We start from the raw sequence: 26,696 nt of genomic DNA, 5'->3' as shown, positions 1-26,696 counted from the left end.
AAATGCACTGTTTTACTTACAGTGAATGATTCAGTGGCGTGAAGCGCGTTCACAACCTTGTCCAGCTGCCACCTCAATCTAGTTCCAAACCTCTTCCTCATCCCAAAATAAAACTCCGTATCCATTAAGCGGTCACTCCCCATCTCCCCATCCTCCAGCCCCTGGCAACCATCGGTCTGCATGCTGTCTGTATGAATTTTACCTCTTATGGGCATTTCGTGTAAATAAAATTGCAACACACGTTTTAGCCAAGTAGTTCCGTTCCGAGCCATTGCGTTTGGCCATTGTAGGTCCCTGTTCACTAGCACTGGTTGACAGCTTGCCATGTGCCTGCCTGGCGCCAAGTGATCCTGAGTTTAATAATAAGTATCCTCTCATTAGGAGGTGGCTTCTGCCCTTCTGCCCATGCGGCAGATGAGGAAATGAGGGTTAGCTCTGTGGCATAATTTGCCCCGGGGTCATAAAACCAGGAAGCCAGCTGGTGTACTGCTCTGGGAGAGAATGTTGTTATAAGGAGTACAGACTCCTGAGGCTGATGGGGTCTGCGTTCAAATCCCAGTCCCATCCTTAGTCCTTGTAAGAACTTGGGTATGCTACTTAACCCTCTTTAAGCCTCAGTTTTTCCCTCTGTAAGTTGGGGGTGGAGTAGGTAGCTCATACAGCTGTTGTAAGGATGAGGACTCCGTGGGACAGTGACAAAGAGGGCTTACAAGAGGGTCTGGCATTATCAATAGGATCTGAATGGTCAGTGGTGCCAGTGCTTCAGAAGCGATGCTCTCACCCGCATGCATCTCTCTTCCCCAGGTGATGTTGGAATCCTCCGTGTACCTGACGCTGGCAGTTTATAGTGGCTGCTGCCTCCTGGCTGCCCTGGCCTCCTGCTTTTTGCCCATCGAGACCAAAGGCCGCGGACTGCAGGAGTCCAGCCACCGGGAGTGGGGCCAGGAGATGGTCGGCCGAGGGACGCACGGCACAGGTGTCGCCAGGTCAAACTCAGGCTCTCAGGAGTAGTGACCAAGGGGGGGACTGAGGCTGTAGAGCGTGGGGAGCTGGTGGCGCCTGGCTGGGGCATCGACAGTCACTGCCGACACCAAGGACTCACCCAAGAGTACCACCTGGACCAGGGAGGCTTTTTGTCCAGACTCTGCTCATGTTTATTGAGATCCACCCGGGGATGGGGAGGCGATTGCTCTGGGGGGTTCTCTGTACACGTGGGGGAGGTTTGTTAATAACCTGTGGATCTGCATGGGACAACTGCCACATCGGGAGTGCCCAGTGATGCCGGTAGCCAGCCGGACACCAGCCAGGGTCAGTCGGTCACACCCTCGGTGAACGACCACCAAAAGATCTGTAGATACAATCCAGGCCCGGACCCCTGTGAGACCCGCTGCCCAGTAAGGTGACACCTGCCATCTACTATCTGGACCGGTTCTTAGGTTTCTTCTGCACGCCCAGCCCCAGGCTTTCTTCCTGGAAATGGCAGGTGACTTGGGTGTGGCCTGAGCAGCTTTTTCTTGGGTCTGAGAAACGCTCCCTTGGAAGGGGCCCCTCGGTTTGCCTCCCCAGGGTCTGAATAGTCCTGGCAGATGGACATGCCTTTGAACCTGAGCCACATGCCTCCAGCTGGCCCCCTCTGGGAGTGGCTGTCCCTGGCTCCGGGGAATCCCAGTGGGTCCATGGGGACAGCTGGGCTTGTACCCAATGACAACCTCAGAAAGCTGTTACCCCCAGGAACTGGGGATGGAGATGAAAACCAAGCCCACAGCCAAAGCAGGGGACTCCCCTGCGGAAGCAGTGAAGGCCAAGCCAGGGGCTACTTTTCCAGCCCCCTCATTGGTCAGGCTGATTGGCAGCTCTCGGGGCAAGAAAACAGTTAACTCAGGTTTCAGCGCCTTGGATTTTGAGCGTGGCGGGTGGCCGAATGGACAGAGTAATGGAAAGACACTAAACCACCCACCCGCTCCCATCGGGGCCAGGGGACCGGAAGTCCTTCCTCCCTGGGATTCTCTGCAGGCCCTGCTGACCTGGCCTTTCAGCAGAGGCGGCTCCGGGGATTCCAGTAACAGGCCCCACAGCAGGGATGCCATGGGTAGGGAGGAACGGGAGGGCCCAGATGTGTGAAACATGGACATTTTAAAAAGGAAGAGAAGGGAAGTCAACTGGGTTTGGGGGGTGACCTCAGAAGGAAAGGCTGACACCGTGTCTCAGCCAACAACATCCATCTCCAGGATCTGATTTCTGCAAGCCTTTTCCCCACCGTGGAGGCAGAGAAGGATGGAGGAAGCTACCAGATCCCATCAAAGGCCAAAGAAGACTGACCCTCTGCTCGGACATATCTGCTGGAAGTGAACACTGCGGGAAGCCAAATGTGTACGTTCATCTCTTATTAAAACATGTTGGTGATGGACCTCGCAGGGGTTGAAGTTTGTCTGTTTGTCCTAATGTCCTAATGACAGGTCCTAGCTTGACTGCAAATAATCCCACATCCCTGAGTATATGGGCTGCAGCCTCCTTGGCCTCAGGAGTCGGGGGGGCGGCTTGCCAGAACTTCCTCTCCCTGACACCCACGCTTCCTTGAACCCCGAGCGGCTAAAGCTCTAATTATTTCTGGTCTGCTGAGCTCTCCTGGGTAACACAGAATGTTTGCTTGTCTTTTTTGCCTTCCAGCTGGCCAGACACTGCCAGATGAGCAAGTCCACTGGCTTCACCCTCAAATAACCCGGAGGAGCTGGGGACCGCGGTCAGGAGAGGGTGCAGAAATGTTTTCCAGGGGCTGGAGTCAAAAGGCTCATGGTCGAGGGCTTTCTCTTCTTGAGAAAATGAAAGTTGAAAAATTCTTTGGCTTCTCACTTGCCTGCCCTTTTAGAAAATCGGTATTATTGAATGATCTGAGGGCCGCCACAAAAATTCCCCAAGCATCTGAAATGTACAAGCAGCAGACCTTTGTATCTAATTTTGAATTATCTAAAAGTTCCCCTTTCCATTAATGGAAATGTCATCTGTTTCTCTCAGTCTTAAGAAGGATTTTAGAAAAATGACCCAACACGTTTAATGTAGCCAGAGCCATGTGGTTTCCTTTTTCCCCTCACTTCAAGTATTCTCAGGAATCCGTAAATGAGATGTGTTGGCTGTGAGATAAGAGTGTCTTAGAGATGGCCTTTTAAGTGAATATGGATATTCATTATTTTTTAATAATGTTAAGCAACAGAGAGCCTTGAAAGATGACACCGAGAGTCTCCTTTGGTTACTACTAATAAAAATAAAAAGATTGGGATAACCTCGGGCTGCAAACAACAGTGAAACCAACCAATGGTAGCTTAGCCCATTAGAATATTAATTGTCCCTTTAACAACAAGCCCAAAGTCAGACAGTTCCAGGGAAGGTCAGCAGCTCAACAATATCAAGGACCCAGCTTCCTTTTGCTTTTCCTCTTCACCATCTTTTGACCCTGTGTGTGAAACCTCATGGTTGCAAGATGGCTGCCAAAGTGCCTGCCATCATGTTTATTTTCAAAGGAGGTTGAATGGGGAAGGAGCAGTCACAAAAGCTTTTCTCTCTAAAGGGTCTATTGGTTTTGGATGGAAAGGGAAGTCCTCCAGCAGATGGACCATTGCTTGGCATCGGGCAGACCTAGGTCACATGCCCATCCCAGCCTGAGTCCTCCCCTCCGGCTGGAGAAGGAAGGGCCTCCCTCCCACAGGATCGAGCAATACCCATAGCCTCTTGAACACAAAATTGGGGTTCTGTTAGCACAAAGAAGAAAGGCGATGACGGTGAGATGGGAGATGGTTGAGAGAAGCCCTTGACAGAGTTCTCCTCAAGGCTGTTTTAGGTGCAAGGAATAGAAATCATACTCAGACTAATTCAAAATAAGTACAGCTCTCTTACAAGGCTGGGAATAGCAGTTAATTCCTGGGATATGAATGTGCGAAATGGAGGTGTAAAGAGCAGCAGGACGAGGGGAGGACTGTGGCAGAGTAAGGGAGTCAAGCCTACTGCAAAGCCACAGTCATCAAGAGAGGGTGGTACTAGCATAAGGACTGATACGTAGATGAACAGAATAGAATAGAATTGAGTGTCCAAAAATAAACTCGTGCATTTATGGCCAACTGAATTTTGACCAAAGGGCCAAGATAATTCAACGAAGAAAGATAAACTTCTGTAAACTCAGCAAGCGGCCAAGAATTCGTGGAAAATTTGGTTGTAGATCGCCTTCAGGGAAGGAGGAGGAATGTTAGGTCAAGGGAAGTGAAGAAATCAAGCCAAATGTCACACATGCATACACATCTATGTGGACTGCGGAATTTCCCTACGCACCTTGCATTCTGAATTTTAGAACAGAATCAAGAGGAAATCACATTGCAAAGAGGTCCTTACTATTTTCGAAAGGGAGGGTCACTTTTTGTCTGAATGTGGACTTTCCTGGCTCTCTAAATTTTTTTCGAGTTCACCGTGTTGCCATTTAGGTTTCCTGCTGACAACTAAACTTGACTGGTAGGGGTCGTTGTCCCTGGAGAGTATGAGGTTGGGTAATCACCTTGGTCAAAAATTAAATGTTGTGTTTCATTCGAAGCACCAGGAAGCGCCCCCAGCTGCAACCTGGTGGGAGTCCCCCGGTATTGGTCCAAATGTGGCTGTGAGGAGGAGAGAGCTGGTTCTTTTCCAGTGTGTTTGCAGAAAGAGTTGGGGAGGAAGCCACCTGATTCCTTCATAACTGTATATTTCCCCCAACCCCCGCCACCCGCCCAGCCTGGAACCCAGTGTTGCATGGTGGTTGAAAGTAAGGCACTGGGATCACATAATTTCTTGCCCCAAATCTCCAGTCCACCCCTTCCCAGCTGTTGACCTCTGTTGCTTCTCTGTGCCTTGGTCTTCCCAGCTACGAAATGGGGATAATTAGCTACTTCATGAGAGGGTGGGGGTAGGTTGTAAGGATTAAATGAGTAATGTATGCAAGAGTTTAGCACTGGTACCCAGTTAGCATGCAACAAATTATAGCTGTCATGATAATTATAATCATTATTATTAGGACAGGAATTTTGAGATCTTGGACTGCTTCACCCCACTTAGATTAGTGCCAGCCAAAATCATGGCAGATGCTTCACAAAGAACCCATTGGTTGAAACGACATGGAAAGAAACAGACAGTAATGGCATGGACATAGATGGTGTGGGTCAACCAAGACCTCTTCACAGCACTAAGGGTGCCACTGGTCCCAGACACAGGAAGACTTCTCCAATCTGATCTTTCACAATAACCCCAGACAGATGAAAGTTCAACCTCAGAGGTGGAGGCAGATAATTAGGGATGAAGATGCTAAGGTGCCTACTGGGCTCATTCATAAGCATCTGGAAGCCAGTCGGCCATCTCAGAGGGTTCCCGCCAAAAGATAAAGAAGATGTTACATCGACCCTCCATTGCCCTCTCAAGCATGGAGATGCTTGGTGAGTTTAGTTCTCTATGAAGGGGATCCTTGTGGGATCAGCCCTCCCGGGACCCCTTCTCAACGGTCACAGGGGCCACTCAGTGGGCAGCTGATGCCACTAGGAGTCCTGGATGTGGAAGAGACGTCACGTGTGGCTAGTTCAATGCCTCACCTCTTCTCCCTCCTCTACCTTCTGGTCCTACCTGTAACTTATCGTGATGAAATTGGTTACAGCATTGCCTCAAGTGCATTCTGTGGTCATGGTGCTCTGGGCAAAAGGGTTTCCATAGCCAGATCTGTTTAGGAAGACCAGACTAAACAGCATAGGTTAGGTGTCTTTGCTGCAGGACTTTTCAGAGCCTTTAATGTGTTAGTGTGACTTGTCATCAGGTTTCTTAACCTCAACTATCCTCAGTTTTCTGCTCACCTCTTGGATTTTCTGAGCTTTCCTTCCTTCTGAGGACCCATAGGACCACAGCCTCCAGCTGTTCTTGGTAATGTCGGGCCCAGAGAGGGTGGAGAGACCTCAACCATCATAGGGGCCCCCAAGTAGAGCCAGACTCGCCTCCAGGAGTTGACCTTGTGTTTTCCACTCATCTTGGGCTTCTTGCGGAAAGGAGCCAGGATAGGGGTGGGGAGTAAGCAAAGGAGCACCTTGATTAGTTGGCCGAGGGGAGCAGGGGGTTTCGGTCAGGGGAGTGGTGGTCACTGGTGTCTTCAGAGGTGGGATGGTGGCATTTTGAGCAAACTCCTTTCTTCCAGGACTTTCCCAAAGAGCTTGGCCACCTCCAGGGCACAGCCCCAGTGGATGGTGAGCCCATAGCCTCCATGGCCGTAGTTGTGGATGACCTGGGAGAGGCAAGAGAGAAGGTGGCTGGGTCTGCACTGGAAGACTCAGGAGCTTCCTAAAGAATCCTGGGCCAAGCCCAGTGGTACCAGAGCTCCTCTGGGTACCCTGGTGGGGATCCTGGGAACAGCAGTAAGGGGGGTGTTTGGGGAGCTGGAGGTCAATACCCTAGACTCCCCTTCTGCTTAGGAGATGGACTTGCGTTAAGTACTCAGCACAGGAAAAGTAGAATCATCTAGAACTTGAGGTCAGATATTTCCCCCTCATCCCAGCATCAAACTATCTGAAGTTCCCTAAATCCCCTTCCTGGTTCCCATCCAGCTGAACCTCCTGTGTTAATAGACAGCCCCTTCTCCCCACCTTGGGAGGGAAGAGCAGGGGCCACAGTATGGGTGGACTCTGGAGAGAGGCAAGACCCCAGGGACCTTTTTCAAAGCTGAAACCATCAGCAGGCAGTTAAACTCTGTATGTGACTCTCCCCCCAGCACCACCACACACACATATGACCTCTATATACACACATCACATACACAAAACTCCTCTATACACACACCTCACTATTTGACCAGAATAAGGGAGGAAAAGTGACCTAGACTCCTTCAGCCATTTCGATAAGCCCAATCCGTACCCTATGAGAGAGGACAAGAGAGGGGACTCCAGAGAGATGATGGGGCAGCCACAAAATGGACATCTGGGAAATGGCTTTGGACTCAAATTCAAACCACATCCCAGCCTTGGCCCTTGCCAGTGATCTGATTTAGCCAAGTGACTTCTACTTCTGGGAATCCCAGTTTGCTCATCTGAAGCATGGGGAGAATCTATCCCAAAGAGCTGTAGGGGAGATTCAATAAGGTCATTCACATCATAGACACAAAGCAGATGCTCAATAAATGCCCTCTTTCCTTCTACTGGACCAGAGGGTCTAGCAAATTGAGGTGTTTCCTTCTATATAACCTTGAGCAGGTCCGTTACTTTTACTGAGCCTCAGTTTCCCCATTTATAGAGGAGGGGATACCAGCCACTGCTGCTCCTGCCTGAGGTCAGACATGATGTTTCCCTGGAAATAACTGAGCCCTCTCAGGAGTCGGGAGAGTCTCCTTGCTAGGAGACCATACCTCTGTGTTTGAAGATCCAAAGTGAAGTTGTTCTCTTTCTAGTCGAACCTGGGGGCGTGCTGGCCGGAAGCCAGTCCATTCACCAACAATTTCTGCATCCTGGAAAGAAGAGTGTTAGTGATTCATATCTGAATTTTTTTTTCTAATGCCATTTTTAGGTGGATAGAGAGATAGCTTTTGGAACCTCATTACCATCACCGCCGCCACCACCACCACCACCACCACCATCATCACAGTCACTTTTCTTAATGACCACTACACTCTCTACCGACATCCTTACTACCATCTCACTACCAATGCTATCAACTATCCCATCTTTATTGGCCACCAACACCACCAGCCACCACCATAATATCACCTCATCAAATCATTATCATCACCCTCCGTGTTTTCGTCACCGCCAACACCAACCACTACTTTCATCCCCACCCTTACCACCATTACTATCATCATCACCATTAGCAGGCAAATGTGAAAACTGAGATTTCTGCACCCAATACATCTGCTCCTTGTGAAGACAGATTAAGGTGTTTGGGAGATGCCACCTCAAGAGAAATCAATTCTGAGTCATGACCAGATAGGTTTCACCAGCTCACAGTAGGACTTCCCTGTACATGGTCAGATTCTAGTGTCTTCCACTGTCCCTTGTTGGAATTATTTTGCCCAATTACCCCAGTCATGATATCTTCCCATCCTCAAGTGTCCTTATGATCAAGCTGCCAGGATCCTGGTCTAGGGCACTGATGTCTCTCCCCACCTGACCTTCAGTGTGGGCTCCAATCTGCAGCAACCTTCCCAGATGGTGTTGTGGTCCTGGATATTGTTTGTCTCACTCCAGTTCCCCAGCTGGAAGATGCCTCCAAGAGTCACTGCCTGGATCCTAGATAAAAGTGAGTGGGATGACAGATGAGGGAAAATGAAGACTTTGAGATGAAGCGGGGCGGGGGATCATTGCTATGCTCACCCTTAACACCATGTCTACCTAAAACACTAAACATTGACATTACCATCCTTGCTAACAATACCATCAACATTACTGCAATAGATGTCATCATCCCCATCAACAGCCACCTCCACCATCACCACTAAGATCACTGTCCACATTGTCATTCCTTCTATGGACAACATGGTAATGACAGTTAACAACACTGTATTATACTCTTGAAAGTTGCTGAGAGTAGATCTTAAATGTTCTCCCCCCGACCCCCACCACCCCCACACATACAAACTGTGATTATATGAGTTGTTGGATGTGTTAACTAAATTTATGTGGTCATCATTTCACAGTATATACATATATCAAATCATGTCATATATCTTTTTTTTTTATCATGTTGTATATCTTAAATGTACACAATGTTATATATCAATTATATCTCAGTAAATCTGGGGAAATATTGTCATCTCCAACAACAACATTATCTTTACTACTGTCTTCCTTGCTACCATTAATATGTCATCACCATCGCCCTCACTCCCCATTTCCACCACCACCATTAGCATCACCATTGATACTGTCACCTCCACCATGCCACTAACATCGCCATTGAGACAGTCAGCACAGTCACACCATTAACATTGCCGTCTCTGCCAGCTCTGCCACGCTATCAACATCACCATTGATGGTGTCATCTCCAGTAGCACCAACTACCACCCCCACTCCCAGTCACTACCCTCATCCACACGGATCTCATCTACAACAATCCTATCTCTACTACCACCGCTATTCTGTTAATAGTTAGCATCGTCAGCTCCACCACCACCCCATTATTGCCACTCACAACACTGCTGGTCTCACTGCCTGATATCATATCAGCTACCTTTGTCTCTAGCATCACAAGTACTGTCACCCAAAAGCATGTTCAAGATAGAGCCGGGTTAAGGCTGAGTCCTGCTTTCCCAGAGATTTAATGGCTCAACCTCATTTAACAACATTGGAAGAACAAACCTGAAAAGACTAAGCAAGGGACCTGGGGCAGACAGTGGCGGTGCATAAAGAGGGCAGGAAGGTGCCCCCACGTCTGCCCTAGGATGTCAGATTTTTACCCCGGGATGATGTATGGGGACTTGTAGATGCCTCTCTCTGGGTCATGGGTGATGATGAAGTGCTTCATCCAAGGAGCATCCACCTGTGGATTGAGGATACAGAAGTTTCGTCAAGAGGGTTAGATCAGTGGGTTCCCCTCCCCTGCACCCCTCTATCACCAGATGTTCTGACAAGAGTGGCAAAGCTGATTCCTTAACCCTCCCAAGTCTGCACCTCCCTGCTTGCTTTTGCAGGAAGAGCTGCCCTAACTGAGAGCCACCCCTGCTTCCCAAAGCATCACACATTCTCATCCACAGAAAAGCTCAGCATACGTGTGTAAACACACACACACACACACACACAAGAGCCCCCTCTCAGGAACACGCACCTATGAATGCACTCATGTACACTCAGTTTGGGCATACACTGTAAGGAACACCCACAAATAGGCACACAGGAAGAGGTGGTGTGAAACGATGTATGAATCACACAAGCTCTTAAACCAGGTTGCCTGGGTTATAATCCCAGTTCCATCACTTAACTGCGATGAGAACTTGTGCATGTTACTTAATTTCTCTGTGCCTCCATTTCTCCATCTGTAAGATGGCAATAGTGAGATGATGGATAGTATTCATCTCAAAGGGTGACAGTAAGGGTCAAATTAATTAACACAACGAAAGTGCTCAGGCTTGTGTCTGGCACTTAGTAGACACTCCATAAATGTCTGCTCTTTTGTGCGATACAGGCCTAGGCAGCTCCTACATATGGACAGACACACACACGATTTACTATTAAGAAGAACCCCGCCCAGAAGAAGAGCACATTTGGAAGGGTCGTTTGGTTCTTGTTTCTTTGACATGTCCGTTCCATGAAGGCTAGGGGGTTCCTCTAACAGATGTCCCCAATTCATCCTCCATCTCTGGAGATGAAATAAGCAGGCAGAAACAACCTTTCTATCAACAAAAGCTCATCCCTCACCTTCAGACTCACCTTAATGATCTGCCCCCGGCCTGGCTGCAGCAGGGGGTCTGGTTGCAACGCCCCAGCCCACACCCCAGTGCAGTTGATAATCACATCGGCGCCTCCTCTTGCCACCTGGTAAAACCAAGAGGGCATATGGGATGAGAGGAGGTGAGGACCCTAAAATCCCTTGCCTCCTCCTCCTACCCTGCAGCTCTCTGCTCTCTGTGGAGCAGCTGGGAGGAGGCTCAGTGAGGAAACCATGGGCCTGCCTCCAAATCTCCCTCTGCCATTTACCCACGTTGTGACCTCAGAACTGTCCCATCACCTCCTTAAGGCTCAGCTTCCTTAGCTATAAAATGGGCCTGGTAATACTTGTTCATAGGCTGCTGGGAGGCTCCAGTGGGACTCTGCATGTAAAAGAGTTTGGAAAGGAGTAGTGCAGAAGAAGGAAACCTTCTTGGAAACTTCCAGAAGAAGTTAGAAAGGATGCAGAGATATTTTCTGCCCTCCTTCCGTCTCCTTTTTATTTCATTCTCTTGACTCCTACTCAGCCAAGACATCTGCGGAAGGCATGTTGGAAGCCCCAGCTCCGTGCATTGTATGGGATGTTCCACAGCTCAAGGATGTGGCATCAGGGGTACCAAACTCCCAGCCCAGCCCCCGTGCTCCTTCTACAGGTCAGTCCTGGGATGCACACACACCCATCACAAGGCATTGCTATTGTTCATGAGCCAGCGTTTGCCAAACTGACTGTGAACCCCTTGAGGATGAGAGCTGTGTCTAAGTCAACTATGTATATCAAGTGCCCACCGGGGCTTGACCTAGAGTAGATGTTCATATATGTTAATGGCTGCAGGTGCCAAGCGTCTTCCATGTGCCGAGCACTGTTCTAGGGGCTGGGCTGGAGTGAAGTCATACAGCACAGCCCCCAGTACATAGACAGTGCCTGATGACGGTAGCTGCTAGCATCATCATTACTGGGGGTGGTGTTTCTCTGGAGGTAAGTCAGTTGAGGGCCTTGACTTTGTAGGAACATCAACTCAGATGTTGGTAAGAAGCAACCAAGTGTCAGGAACTTGGGGTCAGGTGCAGCTGACATTGAGAAGGGACAGCCAGCTCTCTGGCCCTAAAACTCACACATAGCCCCTAATGGCAACCGTGATCCCACTGTCTTTTTGCTCCTGCCACCAACATCGAGGCAGAATGCCTGAGTCCTTCTGAGATTTAAAAAAAGAAAAGGTCTAGAATCTGGAGCAGGACTCAAAGGGAACCTGGAAGCCTGAAAAGCACCCCCCCCAACCCTGCAACTGGAAGCAAAGGCCTCCCCTCTGCTCCTCTGTCCTACCTCCAGCTCCTCCAGCCCCTCTAGCCCTTCAGCTCACCTCCTCAAAAGACTCCACCTTCCGCAGGAAGAATTTCACTCCCCTCTCAGTTAACCTGGGATAATCAAAAACATTGAAAAGTCCAGTATTCAGTTCTCTGTCCCATCCTTCCAAGAGGATGGCCTGGGGGACATTTCCCAAAGAATCTTCTGTGGATGTTAGTCCCTCAGGATGCTCCTCGAGCATATGGCTGTACAGTCCAATGAGCTCATGAGCACCTTGAGGGACTAGTGGTCCATGAAATGTCTCTTGGGAAACCTGAGATGGTCCAAGCCCCTCACTGGGCAGATGGAGATGGAAGAAGGGCCTTTCTGAAGGTCATACAGTGAGTTGATGATGGAATTGGGACTCTTACTACCACCATGCTGATTTGTAATATCAAAGGGGATGAGATGCTGGGCGGAGGAAGGATGGGCTTGGACCAATGCCAAATGCTCTTTTGGAAGAAGCAGAGCATGAGGAAGGAAGTGGGCTGGACACACCCACACTTCCCCCTAAATTTCACAGAGGGAAAATATAGGTCACTATTATGAATATAATAGAAACATTAAAAGAACAGGAAGTAAACCATATACAAGCTGAAGCATAATCTCAGGATTATTTCATCTGCATGGTTTCCTCAAGGTAGAAAAACTGGGAGCATTCTTTTCTGGGTGAGACTGGACAGGAGTCATAAGTGTCCCAAAGTTAGGAGAAATAACCATGTTTTAATACAGTGGTTTCCAAACCTGGCTGATTATTATAATCCCTCAGAGAACCTCTTAAAATACAAATTTCTGAGCCTCACTCCAGAGAATCTGATTCAGTAGATATAAAGTGGGGTCCTGAAATCTACATTTTAAATCCCAAGTCACTTGATAAAAGCCACTGTCCATTCCAGAGTTTTAAAAATCTTTATAAAATAATAATATGTAGGAAATATATGGAGTATTCCTTAATAGAAATATATGTGACTGTAAATACAAATGTATCTCTCAAGCTAATGTTTGCTAATTTAGAACACTACAAGATTCCTATCAACGTAAGAAACAAGACAGGGTCATCCACTATCATCTTTTAATTTTCTGGAGGTACTGGCCACAGCAGTTGGACAAGAAAAAAAATGAAGTTCAAAATAAAAGCCAACTTAGGTTTTGTAGATGATGTAAACATATCTGGAAAAATTAAGAGAATCTATCTAAAACTATTACACAAACATTACAGATTTTAGTGAGGCTAACAATAAATGCCACATGTAAAAAGTTCCCAGGTAGTTTCAACCAGGTGTGGGAACCATTGTCAGTGCACAGGGGTGATCAGGACCAAGGATAGTTCCCACCAGACTTAAAGGTTTTCACCATCATTTGGATTTGGTCAATATATCCACTATACCCCTGGTCCCTGGGAGGTGCTTTCCTCAAAGTGAAGCTGGAAATCTCACCTTTCAGTCAGCCACTGCAGATACCTCCTCCCCTCCAGAATCAGGCTTGTGTTGAACCAGCCATAGCTAGAATCACCGTGGGCAAAAGGTAGGAATAAAGGATCAGAACCACAGTTATATTTGAAGGCTATCAAATGCAGGTGGGAGTTGTCACATTCTTGGGCTTCACCAAAGGGGAGAGCAAGGACCACTGGGTGACATTCAAGGGGGAAGTGGTGTTCAGCTCAAAACAAGGAAACATTTTCTATCAGACAAAGCCATCCTGGCATTGCGATGTGCAAGTGGAGATTTAGGTGCATTTGTAGAGGGGATTCAGACATGGGATGAGGTGAGGAGAGGGCCAGAGAGGCATCAGGCTGTAGAGAAAGGAATAGAGGGGTTTGAGCTGGGTTGGAATCCCATTCTGATCAATTGGCTGTGTGACCTGAGCAAGTGACTTGGCCTCTCTGAAGCTCAGTTTCCTCATCTACAAAATAGGATAGTGGTATGGAGCTTGAGATCCATCATCCTGTATGCCCTGCCTCCCTAGCCTAAGGTGCAGTTTGGGATGGTAGGCTCTCCAAAGGAGCTGGTTAGAGCAGTGAGAGACCAGGGTACCAGGGCCTCTAGGACTGGGATGGAACAGAAAATTTGGTGCCTCCATCTTCTGGACAAGTCTATCTGAACTATGGGGCCTCAGCCCCTTCACCTGTACCAATACCCTTACCTATAATCGGGAAAGTTGTCCAGTTCTCTGGGAGTCAGCTTCCGAAATCCCAGAACTATGTCCTTCCAGTAAGGATCCTTTAGAGGAAGGAGAGAAGAAGGCACAGAGGTGGATGAACATGAATAAGAATGATATAACCAAAACCCACGTAATGTTTTCTGTGTGTAAGGCATTGCTCCAAGCATTTTACTTGTGCCAATCCATTTAATTTGCACAACAACCCATTGAGGTAGATACTATTTTTATTCCCATTTTACAGATGGATCTATTGAGGCTCACAGAGGTTAAGCAACTTGTCTAAGGTCATACAGCTAATAAATGGTGGAACTGAGATTTGAACCTACAGAGTTTGGCTTCAGAGTCCATGTTTTTAACCATGATGCTATATTAAGGGTAAGAACAAGGCTGCAGATAAGTAAGGCTGTCACAAGTAGGGAAGGAAAAATGGGGTGAGGATCACCAAGGGATAAGAATGGGAGGTAACAGAATGTAGCTTCAGACAACCCGGGGGAAGATTTTGGCCTCGCCACTGACCACCTTGAATTCTCTGAGACTCAATTTTCTTGTCTGTATAATGGGGTTAATAATCACTCTTGGGGGGCTATAGCTGATGAAAGTAAGGCCCTTTGCATGTGCTAAACATTGGACAAATCTTGGAGAGCTGACATGGGGTTCTGGGCACCCCTAGACCACCCTTTCCAAGAAACCCGAGAACACTCCCGCTTGGCTCCGCCTTTCATAACACATTGGGCACCCTGTGGTCACAGACTGCCTGGGCTCAAATTCCAGCTCTGCCAATTAGAGCTTTGTGAGCTCAAGGAAGTCACTCCATTTCTCTGAGTCTCTTAGATTCTCATCTGCAAAAGGAGGACAATGATAGCCCTTAACTTTCCGATTATGATGAGAACTGAACGAATCGCTAGTTAAAAAGTAGTCAGGACAGGGCCTGGCACGTAATAAGCACTCAGAAGTCTGTGCCATGGTGAGTGTTTTAGTCCATCTTGATGGAAAGTCCTGGAAGCCCCAGGGGAGCAGGAAAACTTTTGGCTTCAGCATCAAGGGCGCACCACTATAGGATGTGTCTCAGTTTGACCTGTACCACTCAAAAAAGGGCTACACACACACACACACACATAAAAGGGGCTACCTCCCCCTGTTCATCAGAAGCTTCTTTGGTATCTGCCAACTTAATAACAAAGTTGAAAACAAGCAAAAAAAAAAAAAATTTTAAGGAAAAATAAAATTTAAAAGAAATCTGTTTTGAATGCGGGAGTCTTTGCCTAAGAGTCTCAAAGGACTCCCCAGACTGGGGGCCCCAGCCCTGGTTTGTGGTCAAGGACCCTGTCACTCACCGGAACAGCTTCATGGAAGAGGTTGTAGCCTGAGACTAGGGCCAGGCCCATGTTTGCAGCATTGGGAGAATTGATGTGGCTCAGGAGATAGTTGAAGGTCTGCTGGTTCCAAAGCCTGAAAGGACGGTCCAGAGTCTAGGTCACCTAATTCCCTGGGCTGGATGAGAAATCTCTAAGGGTCGGCTTGTGTGGGGCTGTGAGTCGGTTGGTGGGATGTACCCAGATCCAGAAATCCACCACATTCACTCTGCAGTGTCCCAAATACTACGGCTCTCCCTACTCCACAACTTTCCACCATTTCCCCACTCATAGGATAGAGAAGACCAGAAGCAAAGGATGTGCCATCACAGCCATTAGAAGCTCACATCTGGCTTGGGATCATGTAGCCGCTCATTTAAATAAAAGCTTTGACCTGCTTTGGGGACTGTGAGCCACATAGTTCAGGCTCACTCTGGGCACCCCGACTGTAAGTGCCAGGGGCAGACATCACTTACTGCTTCCAAATGCTTCCTCTGCCTCCTGGGCACACAGCTCAACATTTCCCAGGCTCCCTTGCAGCTCAGGGTGGCCAGGTGGCTGCATCCTGGCCAACTGACCATAAAGATTCCACCCACGTGGGCTTCATGCTGTGCTCCTTCTGTGGACGCTGGCCCATGAGAATGGCAATGTTAGAAGCCACATAGGAGGATGGCAGAGCCACACGATGGAAGGAGCCCAGGCCCCTGAATTGCCACCCACTGATCAGGAATATTGGTTGTGGCATTGATGGGAGTGAGAATGAAACTTCTGTTCCAGCCATTATTCACTTGAAGGTTCCTTTTTTGCAGCAGCTGGTGGTTTCAAAACTAACAGAATGACCTCTGCAACTTCTTTGCTAAACCTGAATATCGATCCACCCATTTAGAGGTCTTCCTGATTGGCGGATGAATAGGGCTTCGGCAGCCAGCCACTTTAGGGGAGGAATGGACATAAAGTCTCTGTTTGTCAGGCACACATGGTGTCTCAACTTTTGGCCAAGATCAAGTGTAGCATTTATCTTGGCCACAGTAGGGACTTAATATTTATTACTATTTTCATCACAGCATGTCAGACCAGAGCCTCCATGAGGGGTTGTTCTTGGTGATGGGAACCCTGAGAGGGGACATCCTCCATGCAGACTGCAGCCCCTCCAGCCCTGGACCACCCTCTGGGACCCTTACTCACGCCTCCTGGGGGTGGCTGGGATCGGAGATGTACGGCTGCCAGAGGCCGGCAGCCACATCGGTGCTAGTGAGCGGGGTAAAGCGGTCCGCGTAGACCTTCACATCCAGTGACTGCAGGACTGGGCGGTAGCGCTCATGGATGCAGAGGGCAGTGGACAGCCCGATGACACCTGCTCCGATCACCACCACGCGCATTGTGCCAGCCTGCAGGAAGGGAGGTTGGAGGCACACCATCATATCTTCATCATCACCACCATTGCCACATCCACTGGCGGCTTAGAAAATGCCAGACACTTGATCCTCTCAGTGACATGGGAAAATTGAGGCATGAGGAGGCAAAGCAATTTGCCCAAAGTCACACAGCTGGTGAGTGATGTGGCTTTCTCTGGGGAGCCTTCCTGAATGCCCTGTCCCCAGGCCAGGAAAATGCAAAGGACCTAGCAGAGTGCCTGGCCAGCTGTGGTCTAGTGGTTAGGGCTTCAAATCTCAGATCTCAGCTCTGCTGCCTGCTGGCCATTGACCTTGGGCAAGATGCTTCTCAAGCCTCAAATTCTTCTTCCAGAAAATGAGAAAAATAACTCATGCCTCAGAGAGTAGATGGGAGTTTTCACAAGATGGCAAATGTCAAAACTTAACAAACTGTCTTAACAGTACCAAAGCAGTGACTTACTGACATTTCTGGAGTGCCTGCCATGTGCCAGCCCCCGTGCTCAGTGCTTCCCATTTCATCTAAGTCTCCCAACATTCTTACAAGACAGGGGCTGGTGTTAGTGGCCCCATTCTACAGATGAGGAAACAAAGGCTCAGAGAGGTCAAGTAAGCTACCTGAAGTCACACAGCCAGTAAATATTATTGCTGCTGGGATTTAATTTTAATTCAAGTCAACTTGACATACACTAACTGCACACCTACTGTGTGCCACGCTGGCAGCTGGTGGATATAGCTGTGAGCATGTTGGACGCAATGCCTGGCCTCAGAACTCAGGTCTTCCAGGGCATCCCCTCCAGGCCGGCCTCAAGGTACTAGGCCGGCTGGGTCCTCAGAAGTTTCGAAGACATAGGAGATTTTGACCTTGAAGCAGCTTGGGCCCCGCACAGCAGGGACATATTCTGCCGGCTCCTGCTGAGGCAGAACAAGGGGACTTTTTGTGCCCGGAAGGGCCAAATTCAACTTTCCCTCCTCTCTGCACACAGCTCTCCTCCCACAGACCTCGCCTCCTGGCAACTGCAGCCTGTGGCCCTGAACGGCAGGACATTCTCAATACGGCCTAGTTTTGTAAAGGGGAACGCGGCTCCAGCCCACAAGAACTGGACTCCGTTGGGTTTTCAGCAGCCAAGTTGGAGATAAAACCCCCAAAGGGAAAAGCATCATTCCTCTGGGTGATTCTTCTTTCAGCTGCGAGCCTGGGCTTGGGTGCTGGGGCGGACCCTCTCAGGGACCCCCCACCTCTTCCTCCATCCTTTGCCTTGGGAGATGCAACCTCCTCAGCTGTACAATAGGGTTAACCCCATCTCATGGGGTCATCCTGGAGGTTAAATGACTAGCTTGGTGAAAGTTCTGGTACAGGGTCCAGCCTCTTGTAGTGGCCTCCTATCCCCCAGCACCTTGAAAATAGCAATGGAAAGAACATCGGATGTGGAAGAAGAGACACAAGTCAGACCTGGCTCGACTTCTGGCTTGCTGTGTGACCTTGGCCAAGTGACTTCCCTCTCTGGGCTTTCTGACTGTCTCTGTATAACCTCTGGAGACTTGACCACTTTTGGACACTGACAAGAAGAAGGCATGAATAGAGGGCTTCATTTTCCAAATTCCCTGTAATGAAGCCAGGAGGTGGTATGGCATGGGGAGGTGGCAGTAACAGCCCAGGTGGGGAGGGGGAGGGGGCAGACCTGCTCACACGCACAGTCTGGCTCTAGCACACGCCCGCTGTGTGACCCTGGGTAAGTCACTTAACTTGACTGAGCGAGAGAAAGAGCCTTCACGTGATGCGTCTCTGATGACAAGGCTGGTCAGGCATGGCAAAACCTCTGATTAGGAGCAGTGGCTCGTGCCCGAGAAAAGAGCATGAGGGTAGAGGGGGAAAGAGACTCAGAGAAAGTTCTATAACCAACTGGCCAAGATCAAGAGGGATGTGTAACAGCGTGGGGCTCAGTTCCTCCAGCGTGTAAAATTCTAAAGATGCAAGACGGCATCGTGCAGAAGGGGAAATGGAGGCGTCGGAGAAGCGGGACAGGTCTGCCCAAGTCACGTTTGTCATCAACGGATTTGCAGAGCCTTAGGGTTAAAGGGTTAAAAAGTCTCTGCGAAAGAAAAGACCTGATAACTAGTAACGTGGGGATAACAGCAGGAGCTGCTAGCGTTTCATCTCCTAGTAAGTGTCACTCACTGTGCTGAGAATCTGACACGCATCCTCTTCTTCAATCTTCTAACCATACTCGGGGATCTCATGATGCCCATTTCACAGATGAGGCAACTGAGGTTCAGACACCAACTGGTGAGAAGCAGAGCCCAGGCTAGCCTGCCTCCCAAGGCTGTGTGCTTACACACTGTGCTCTCCCACTGGCAAATCCCATGACTTGGCAAAAAAAAAAAATAAATCAGATCAAGCAGATGAAGAGAAACAGCCAATGCTTCAGGGTCTCGCATTGAAAAAAATAAAATAAAATACAATAAAATACGAGTGTAGGAATTTTTAGTACGTTGCTGGTAGGCATAGAATTGAAAAGGAAAAATGTGTGTCCTAAGTCGATTATCTTAGTAAACTACATGAATCAAACTTGATACTGATTATATCAACTCTGTGTGTGTGTGTGTGTGTGTATTAAAATGCAATATAAATGCGTAAGGTTCTTATAAGAATCGGCAGCCAGACTGTAGGATCTGACAGACCCAGCCTCGGGTAAAATCATCCATGCATGCAGGGCATGAGCTCCTGGACTTGTGTGCACACCGGCGTTATCATCAACCATTCTCTTCTTGCTGACTTTTTTTTATTAGTGTTGCAGCTTTCTGTTTTACGCCATTACTCCAACCAAGCATGCTTGGAGTGTTGCATTCAGGAAGATGCATACAGCTGGGGCTATTACGTGTGTGTATGTGTAATTATAATGTCTACGTACACGTGGAGCAGGAAGGGAATTCTGGCCGTCTGCCACTTGCTAGACACATATAGATACAGTGCAGATGCCCTCTTACTTAATCCTCTCACCTGCTCTTAGAGGGTCTATAGATGTGAGACTGAGGTTCAGGGAGAGGAAGTCACTCCCCCAAAGTCACATAGCCAGTGTGCGACAGTGTGCCCATCTGGGCTCAGTTCTATTTGAGCTTTCTGCACTGTGCCATAGAACTATTTAGACAGCCGGCAATAAACTGGCAAATGACACTTTCTGCTTACTTTTCAGTCTTGGCATTTGTTTGCTTGTAACCTCCCTTCTCCCCAGAACGGAACTTGAGGCAGCTCACGTCTCTGATTGCTACATGCGTACAAAATAGGAAAGGCTTGTTTTTAAAAAGAAAATCAACAAGTCACAAGTGAGGCATTTGAATGAATATAATCAGCTTCTCCAGTTCCTCCGTGTGGCTAACTCTTACGAAGTTTCAGAATTGATCTTTAAAATGAAACATATTCTATAAATACTTGATAACCAGGCTATGAGTTCCCCACTCCCCAAAATAATAACAATTACCATCTATGGAGTACTAGCTTTGTGCCCAGTTCTGTGCTAAGCCGTTTATAGTCATTATCTCATTTGATACTCAGATTAGCCCTGTAAGAGATGAGTTATGAGCCCTGTCTTCCAGATGAAGAAACTGAGGCTTGGAGAGGTGAAGGTACTTACCTGTGGTCCGAGTGTCAGGTTCTAACGTGGACCTTCTCTGTTGACAATGGGAGGATGCTCAGATGTGCTGTGCCATCATCCCCACCCCCACTCACCTGGCGTACCAAATTTTTGAAGGAAAAAGACAGTTGCTGTGGACCCAGGGTCCTATCTCCTGAAAGGAGGCTCCTGGTTCTAGGGCCTCCTGTCCTCAGCTGGGACTGAAGTGCAGGGTCAAAGTCTGGAGTTACAGACAGGGCAGCGAGGGGTGGGGCTGGCCGCAGGCCAGGCTGGGAGACCTCACCTCCCCTCGCTCCAGTCCCTGAAAAGTTGCCTGACTTTTCTGGCTGATCCCAAGTCCCTGTGGACAGGCCTCAGGGGAGGAAGGGAGGGACTGAGGGAGGGAGGATGGGTGTTCTTGGAGGGCTAATGGGCACAAGGAGGTCTGTCTCCTGGGCCAGCTGGAGAGGATTCTCTTTCTTTCCTCGTCCTGCTGCCACCCTGGGGGAGGGGAGGGTGGCTCCCTGAGCTACTGTGAGTCTGGCCGGCAGGGTGGGGGTGGACAGCCTGGAAGCCTCCGAGGGGAGGCCAGAGGTATAGGACAGGGGCTCCTGGGGTCAGCTGGCCAGACTAATGCCATTCTGGGATGTTGAGTGGATGAGGCCAAGGAGAGACGCAAGGCGATGCTTGTCTAGACCATAAGGATGTGTGGCTCTTTGCTCCTGTATCCCAGAGACACGAATGGCTGGATGCCAGATCCTTCCTCTGCTAGATTAGACCCGGAGCTATGATGTTAGAGCCCAGAGACCACCAGGCGCCTCACTGTGTGGATGGGGAGACTGTGGCTCAGAGAGAGGAACCAACCAGCCCTGGGTGAGGTATCTTTTGGGTCAGCCTCTAGCCCCCTACTTTTGACGTCATTAAATAAAAACGTGCAGATGACATAAGAAAATGCATGCAGAACACTTAGTGCGTAGTATTTTTCCTCAGTTATTTTAAAAAAAGATGGATGAACTCCACTTTTTACTTATTGCTTCCATTTTATTTGAATTTTTTTGCAATAGTCACATGTCATTTTTATATCCCATAACCTTAAGGAAATTCCTTATGCCTCTTATTCATCACGGGAACACTTAAAAGTTAACAAAAGTTAGCCAGATATCTTCACATTCCCCGCATTCTCTTTCTAGCAATGATTTCTGTATCCACTAAAGGTAAACATGTCAATTCTAAAACCCAGGAGCCCTTCTTTTATGTACATACCCATTAGGAATGAAGATATACATCAACCAAACGGCTTGTACAAGCACATTCCATAGCCCCAAGCCAGAAACAACCTAAATGTCCATCAGCTAGAGAATGGACAAACAAATTGTGATGTTGTCAAACAATTCACACCATAGAATATTATACGGCAATGAAAAAGGAAATATTGTCACCCACAATAACTGGGTGAATCTCACAGTCATTGTGTTGAGTGGAAGGAGACAGGCAGGGGGAGCCCAGACTGCATGCTTCCAATATAGGAAATCCAAGAAAAGGTCAAGCTAATCGATGGTGAAAGAAGCTATAGGAAGAATGATTACCTCTGGGGCACGAGGAAATTTTCTGGGATGCTGGAAACTTGCCCCTTCCTCTGGGTGATGGTTACAGAGCATATGCCTAGGTGAAAAGTCATCAAGCTGCCCTTTTAGGATTAAGATTAATGTACTTGACACAGTTAGAAAAAGTGGTTGGGGAGAGGGAGAAAGAATGAAAGAAAGAAGGAGGGAAGGAAGGGGGCAAGGAGGGAGGAAGTAAGGAGAGAGAAAGAGAAAGAGAAAAGAGAGAACCTGCCATAATAACACAGCCTACAAGCCGAGGTCCAAATCTAAACCCAGGCGAGGGTTCCCAGATCTAGCAAATAAAAATACAGGATACCCGGGGAGGGTACAGTTCAGTGGTAGAGTGTGTGCTTAGCATGCACGAGGTCCTGGGTTCAATCCCCAGTACCTCGGTCGAAATGAATAAATAAATAAACCTAATTACCTCCCCCCCAAAACTAAAATAAAAAATTTAAAAATATACAGGATACCCGGTGTTATATCTGGTGAGCCTTACCCGGGCAGTCTGTGTCCAGAGCTGGAACCCTCAGCCACCACCACCCTGGAGAGCTTTACTGAGAGCTGAGAAGGACCCCGGGCACCCAGAACTCCAACACCACAGGGCCAGAGGTGGGCCAGGACTTCAGAGAGTCCTGTGCTGGGTGTAAAAAGAAAACTCAGTGCAGTATTTAACTTTAGAAAATGACGTGGGAGCGGGGTGACACCTATTGTTTCCATGATACAAACTATAGGAAGTCAAGTTCCATAGAATATTCTTGGCTTTTGGAATAAGTAGAAGATATCCCTCAGAAAGGGTGTGAGATTTTTATCTTAACCAGAAGGGAGTATGAGTTTTGGCTTGGGGGGGGGAGGAAAAGTGTTGAGAAACTCTGACCTGGTTGAATCTGCCCATTTTACAGTTGGGTAAACTGAGGCCCAAAGAGAGGACAGGATGTGCCCTTAGTCCCACAGGGGTATGGGGCTTACTCAGTCTCTTGATCATAAGGACATTGAGAAACTACTCTGAAGTCCAAAGTTCACTGATCATAATAATGCGAGGCTGCAGAAGGCCTCCAAAGGACCTTTGGAAGCAACTTCTGTTTATTTGGCCCAAGCTATTGGACTTGATGATTTTTCTGACCCACCAGCTGGTTGATAACAACGTGACCTTCTAGCACCACTGAAATACACTCGAGCCAGGGTGAAAGGACCGTTGACTGGGAGATTTCTCTGCAGGAGGCAACACTCTGTAGGGGGCCAGGTGAAGTTAGAGAAGTTAAGAGAATAACCAGTTAACCCTCCCCCTACTCTTTCTCTCTTCGATTAAATTAGCTTTATTATAACTTTTCTAAGTACTAGCATCATTCTAACCTCTAAATTTATATAATACAGAAGGTAGGAAGGAGGAAGTAATAATCACCTGCCACCAATCCCACCACCAAGAAACAAGGGCCATTAACATTTTGGGTGAATATCCCCAAACATAACATAAACAGTGGGGAGGGAAATAGCTCAGTGCTAGAGCTGGGCATGCTTAGCATGCACAAGGTCCTGGGTTCAGTCCCCAGTACCTCCGTTAAAACAAAGCAAAACAAAATATAAACACATCCAGGTGATGTTATATGTGCTATTTTGACTCCCATTCTGTTCGTCACCGATATGGCACGTCCTGAACACCTTTCTGTACGACTGTAGAATGGTGGGTCCATTTCACACAGGATCCCTTTGGAGGTGGGTGTAACAATTTTTAAAGTCAATCCCTATGGTGACCATCCCTGTCACTTTTTTAATGGTACAAATATCCTAGATGCATTTTTTGGCGTATTTGTCTGTTTCCTTAGGTTCAACTCCTAAAAATGGAATCATGGTGCCGAAGAGTTTGTACATTTAAAATATTGATCCATTTTGCCAGACAGCCCTCCAGAAGGACTCTATCAGTTGACAAGTTTAAGGAGGTGCCAACTCCCCAGTGTCCACTCTGTACTTCCACCATCCTGAGATTGAGAGCCTCCTTAAATTTTGCAAACCTCCCTCACTGGCCCTACCCTAGCTCCAGCCCTGTTAATAAAACTGAAAATCTTTTCACACATTGATTGACTTTGAGATTTATTTCTTTATAAAGTGCCTTTTCCCCCCTTCTCATTTTCCTCTTGAAGTGTGTTGGCTACTTTTCTCATTAATTTGTAAGAACTCTATCTTTTGTTGCAAAGATTTCCCCCAATTTGTCTGTCATACAAAGGTTTTACAACTTTTTGGGAGTCAAATTTCTTTGCCTTTTTTTCCACTTTATGATTTTGGCATCCTTTCCCCTCTCTGCCCCCTATTATAAATTACTTATACAGATTTTCTAGAACTTTTGAGGGTTTTTTTTTTTTTTTTACATTTAAATACCTGATTCATTTGGAATTAATTTGGGAGAATGGAAGAGGGTAGGGATCCAGCTTGACCTACTAGCCAATGGCACCAAAACTGATGGTTGAATCACTCGCTTTTTCCCCCACTGATACCTTTGTGCTTTTATCATTCACTAAACTTTGCTGTGTATTTGGGTCTATTCCTGGAATCTCCATTGTTCTCTGTCTGTGGCTTTCTAAACCAGTGCCCATTCTGTTTTAATTTCTGCAGCTCTGTCACATGTTTTAATGTCTGGTAGAACAGATCACTTCTCTTTACCCTTCTTTTTTTGGTGGTTAGTGATTAAGGCCAGGGACTCTGGAGTCAGGGCAGGCAGACTCAGCTGGTACCCTAACCATGCTCTCTCTACCTATGCGGTCTCAGGCTGGTACTTAAGGAAACCAGGGAACAATCAGGAAGCCACTTGGCAGGAGGTCCAAGAGTACACACTTTAGTGTCAAACATGCCTGAGGTCAACCCCAGCTTCACCCCTCACTGTCCCCAGAATCTCAGACAAGTCCCTTCTTGAAGTTTTATTTGTAGAATTTGGCATGGGGGAGGGACGCTAATAACATTTCCTTGCGATTGGAAAAATTCAGTAACTAGAGTCTTTGCCCTATTGTGGAATTAAGATGAAATCGTGATTGAAAAGGACAATGTATGTCCAATAAGTGTGTCGGAAAACAAAATTCAACTGAATAGAATTTTAAAGCTCTAACTGGCTTTAGTCAATGATCTATGAATTGGGTTGCATCCAGTCTAGCAGACAGAAAGGAGCTCCGAGGAGCTGTAAAAAGTGAAAGGCTTGCGTAGGCAGGAGGGAACAGAATAAGGACATTGTATTAGGCAAAAAAAAAAAAAAAAAAAAAAAAAAAACAGATTGGATATTGCAAGGTTACGCTCCTTTAGGGGATGGCAGAGGTCTAGATAACCTAATGAAAGTTGATCAGGTGATTCCTGGGTAACTGGTTTAAGATTCCATCCCTGGGAAAAATAAAATCATAATTAAGGCTCAGTTTAGTGACATGGGGCTTAGCATAAGTGACTCCATTCAGGGTCTGTTGTCCTGCTTTTAATAATTATCATTTCATTCAGTTATCTCTAATCAAGACCCCTCCCACCCAAAAACCTCAGGTGGGACTTTCCAAGGGGATTTCATTGAATTTAATTTAGAGTGATTGATAATTCTACTATAAAGAGTCTTCCCATGCAAAAACAAATTCTCTCCATCTCACCATTATATCTTCTCTTTTGTTCTTTGTAAGAGTTTTATAACTCTTCACATTTTTCTTCCAAAACTGGGATCCTCCAGACATATAGTGTTTGGTGACCTGCTTTATTTCCCACCCCCTCCCAGAACCTATACATGGGCCCTGGTGTTACTGAAAAATCAGCCTCGGCAACCCAAAAAGCAAATTCAAACTCAGAGGCCAAGTTTTGGAAGCAAGGAGCAGCTTTGTTGCTTTGCCCAGCAAAGCGAGTCACAGCAGACTAATGCCTTAAAGACTGAGAGCCCATCTTGGGGTTGGAGCCTTGAGGTTTTATAGAAAAACTGAGTGGAACAGAAAAGGTGATCACCATCAGGGCATTTTACAGGGCACTCCATTCCTCTTAACCTCAATGAATCTTTAGGAGGAAGTCTGGAGGGTCTGTCCAATCTTCTGAGATTATCAGCCTGTTTTATCCTTCCTGGAGCGTAGCCTCTGGCTTAAAGTTATTCTCGGTAAAGAATGAATCAGACAACAGTTTTGCTTCAGGGAAGTCAGTTTGTTTGCTTTATACTCCTTCACTGGGGTCTGATCAGCCTGGGTTCAAATCTTAGCTGTGCTCTGAGCCTCAGTTCCAACAATCAAGGAAATGATAATATTAGGTGTATTGGCTTCCTAGGGCTGCTGTCACAAAGTACCACAAACCAAGTGGTTTAAAACCACAGAAACTTTGTCTCACAGTTCTGGAGGCCGGACGTCCAAAATCAAGCTGTTGGCAAGGTTGGTTCCTTCTGAGGGCTGTGAAAATCTGTTCAGTGCTTCTCTCCTAGTTCCTGGTGATTCGCTGGCCATGTGAAGTGCGTTTGGCTTGCGGCAGCATAACTCCACTGTTCACATCTCTGAGTCTAAATTTCCCCTTTTTGTAAAGACACAGTCATTTGGATTAGGACCCACCCTAATGGTTGGGCCCACTGACGTCTTTCAAAGTCCAACGACCCCCCATTTCCGGGCTCTTCGGAAGCCTGCCTTTGATCCCTCAACAGATCAAGTGCATTCTTTACTGGGCGTGTTTCCCCTAACAAACTAACAGCCCTAGGGAATGCCTAATCTCACAATAGCTCGGGCTCAGGCTGGCTTGGTTCAGCCCACCTTATCAGAGTCACAAACCCCACTGCCCTTCACGGACCCTAAACCTCTTGCCTCACCTATAACCAATCAGACACTTGCACATTAGCTGGTCAGGCACCTTGTGAAA

The 26,696-nt window shown here is 47.5% G+C and overlaps 2 protein-coding genes across 5 annotated transcripts in view; one reads left to right on the top strand and one right to left on the bottom strand.

Moving 5' to 3' along the window:
* SVOP (SV2 related protein) overlaps nt 1–2,412 on the top strand; it is a 60,627-nt gene extending 58,215 nt beyond the window's left edge. The window contains exon 16 of the mRNA XM_006176152.3: nt 805–2,412. Within this exon, the coding sequence (XP_006176214.1) occupies nt 805–1,011 (207 nt within the window). The 3' untranslated portion in view covers nt 1,012–2,412. The remainder of the gene's footprint in view (nt 1–804) is intronic.
* Nucleotides 2,413–4,359: 1,947 nt separating this feature from the next.
* DAO (D-amino acid oxidase) lies at nt 4,360–20,501 on the bottom strand. Of its 4 annotated transcripts, none has more exons than XM_014551895.2 (11): nt 20,373–20,501; nt 16,440–16,642; nt 15,237–15,351; nt 13,885–13,961; nt 13,179–13,244; nt 11,759–11,813; nt 10,404–10,508; nt 9,434–9,516; nt 8,150–8,267; nt 7,388–7,486; nt 4,360–6,274 (listed from the first exon to the last, which is right to left on the bottom strand). In XM_014551895.2, exons 2-11 carry the CDS (start codon nt 16,631–16,633, stop codon nt 6,143–6,145), a joined length of 1,044 nt encoding a protein of 347 aa, XP_014407381.2. In that variant the 5' UTR covers nt 16,634–16,642; nt 20,373–20,501; the 3' UTR covers nt 4,360–6,142. The 4 variants fall into 4 exon arrangements, with proteins under 4 accessions (XP_014407381.2, XP_032327322.1, XP_014407378.2 ...); XM_032471431.1 differs by having other exon boundaries at nt 20,382–20,480; XM_014551892.2 differs by having other exon boundaries at nt 20,278–20,441.
* Between the last annotated feature and the right edge of the window lie 6,195 nt (nt 20,502–26,696).

This window comes from Camelus ferus, chromosome 32 (assembly GCF_009834535.1).
Source record: "Camelus ferus isolate YT-003-E chromosome 32, BCGSAC_Cfer_1.0, whole genome shotgun sequence".
In the NCBI taxonomy this organism is placed as follows: Eukaryota; Metazoa; Chordata; class Mammalia; order Artiodactyla; family Camelidae; genus Camelus; species Camelus ferus.
Note: the sequence above shows the minus strand (reverse complement) of the source record. Positions and strands in the feature narration are given on the sequence as shown.

Bases quoted from the DNA above. Each gene is read 5' to 3' on its own strand.
- DAO (XM_014551895.2), bottom strand. From the start codon at position 16,633: ATGCGCGTGGTGGTGATCGGAGCAGGTGTCATCGGGCTGTCCACTGCC. The intron at 15,352-16,439 runs GTGAGTAAGGGT...CCGTCCTTTCAG, and splicing joins CCCAGCCACCCCCAGGAGGC to GCTTTGGAACCAGCAGACCT. The intron at 10,509-11,758 runs GTGAGCTGAAGG...TGGTTTTACCAG, and splicing joins AGGTGGAGTCTTTTGAGGAG to GTGGCAAGAGGAGGCGCCGA.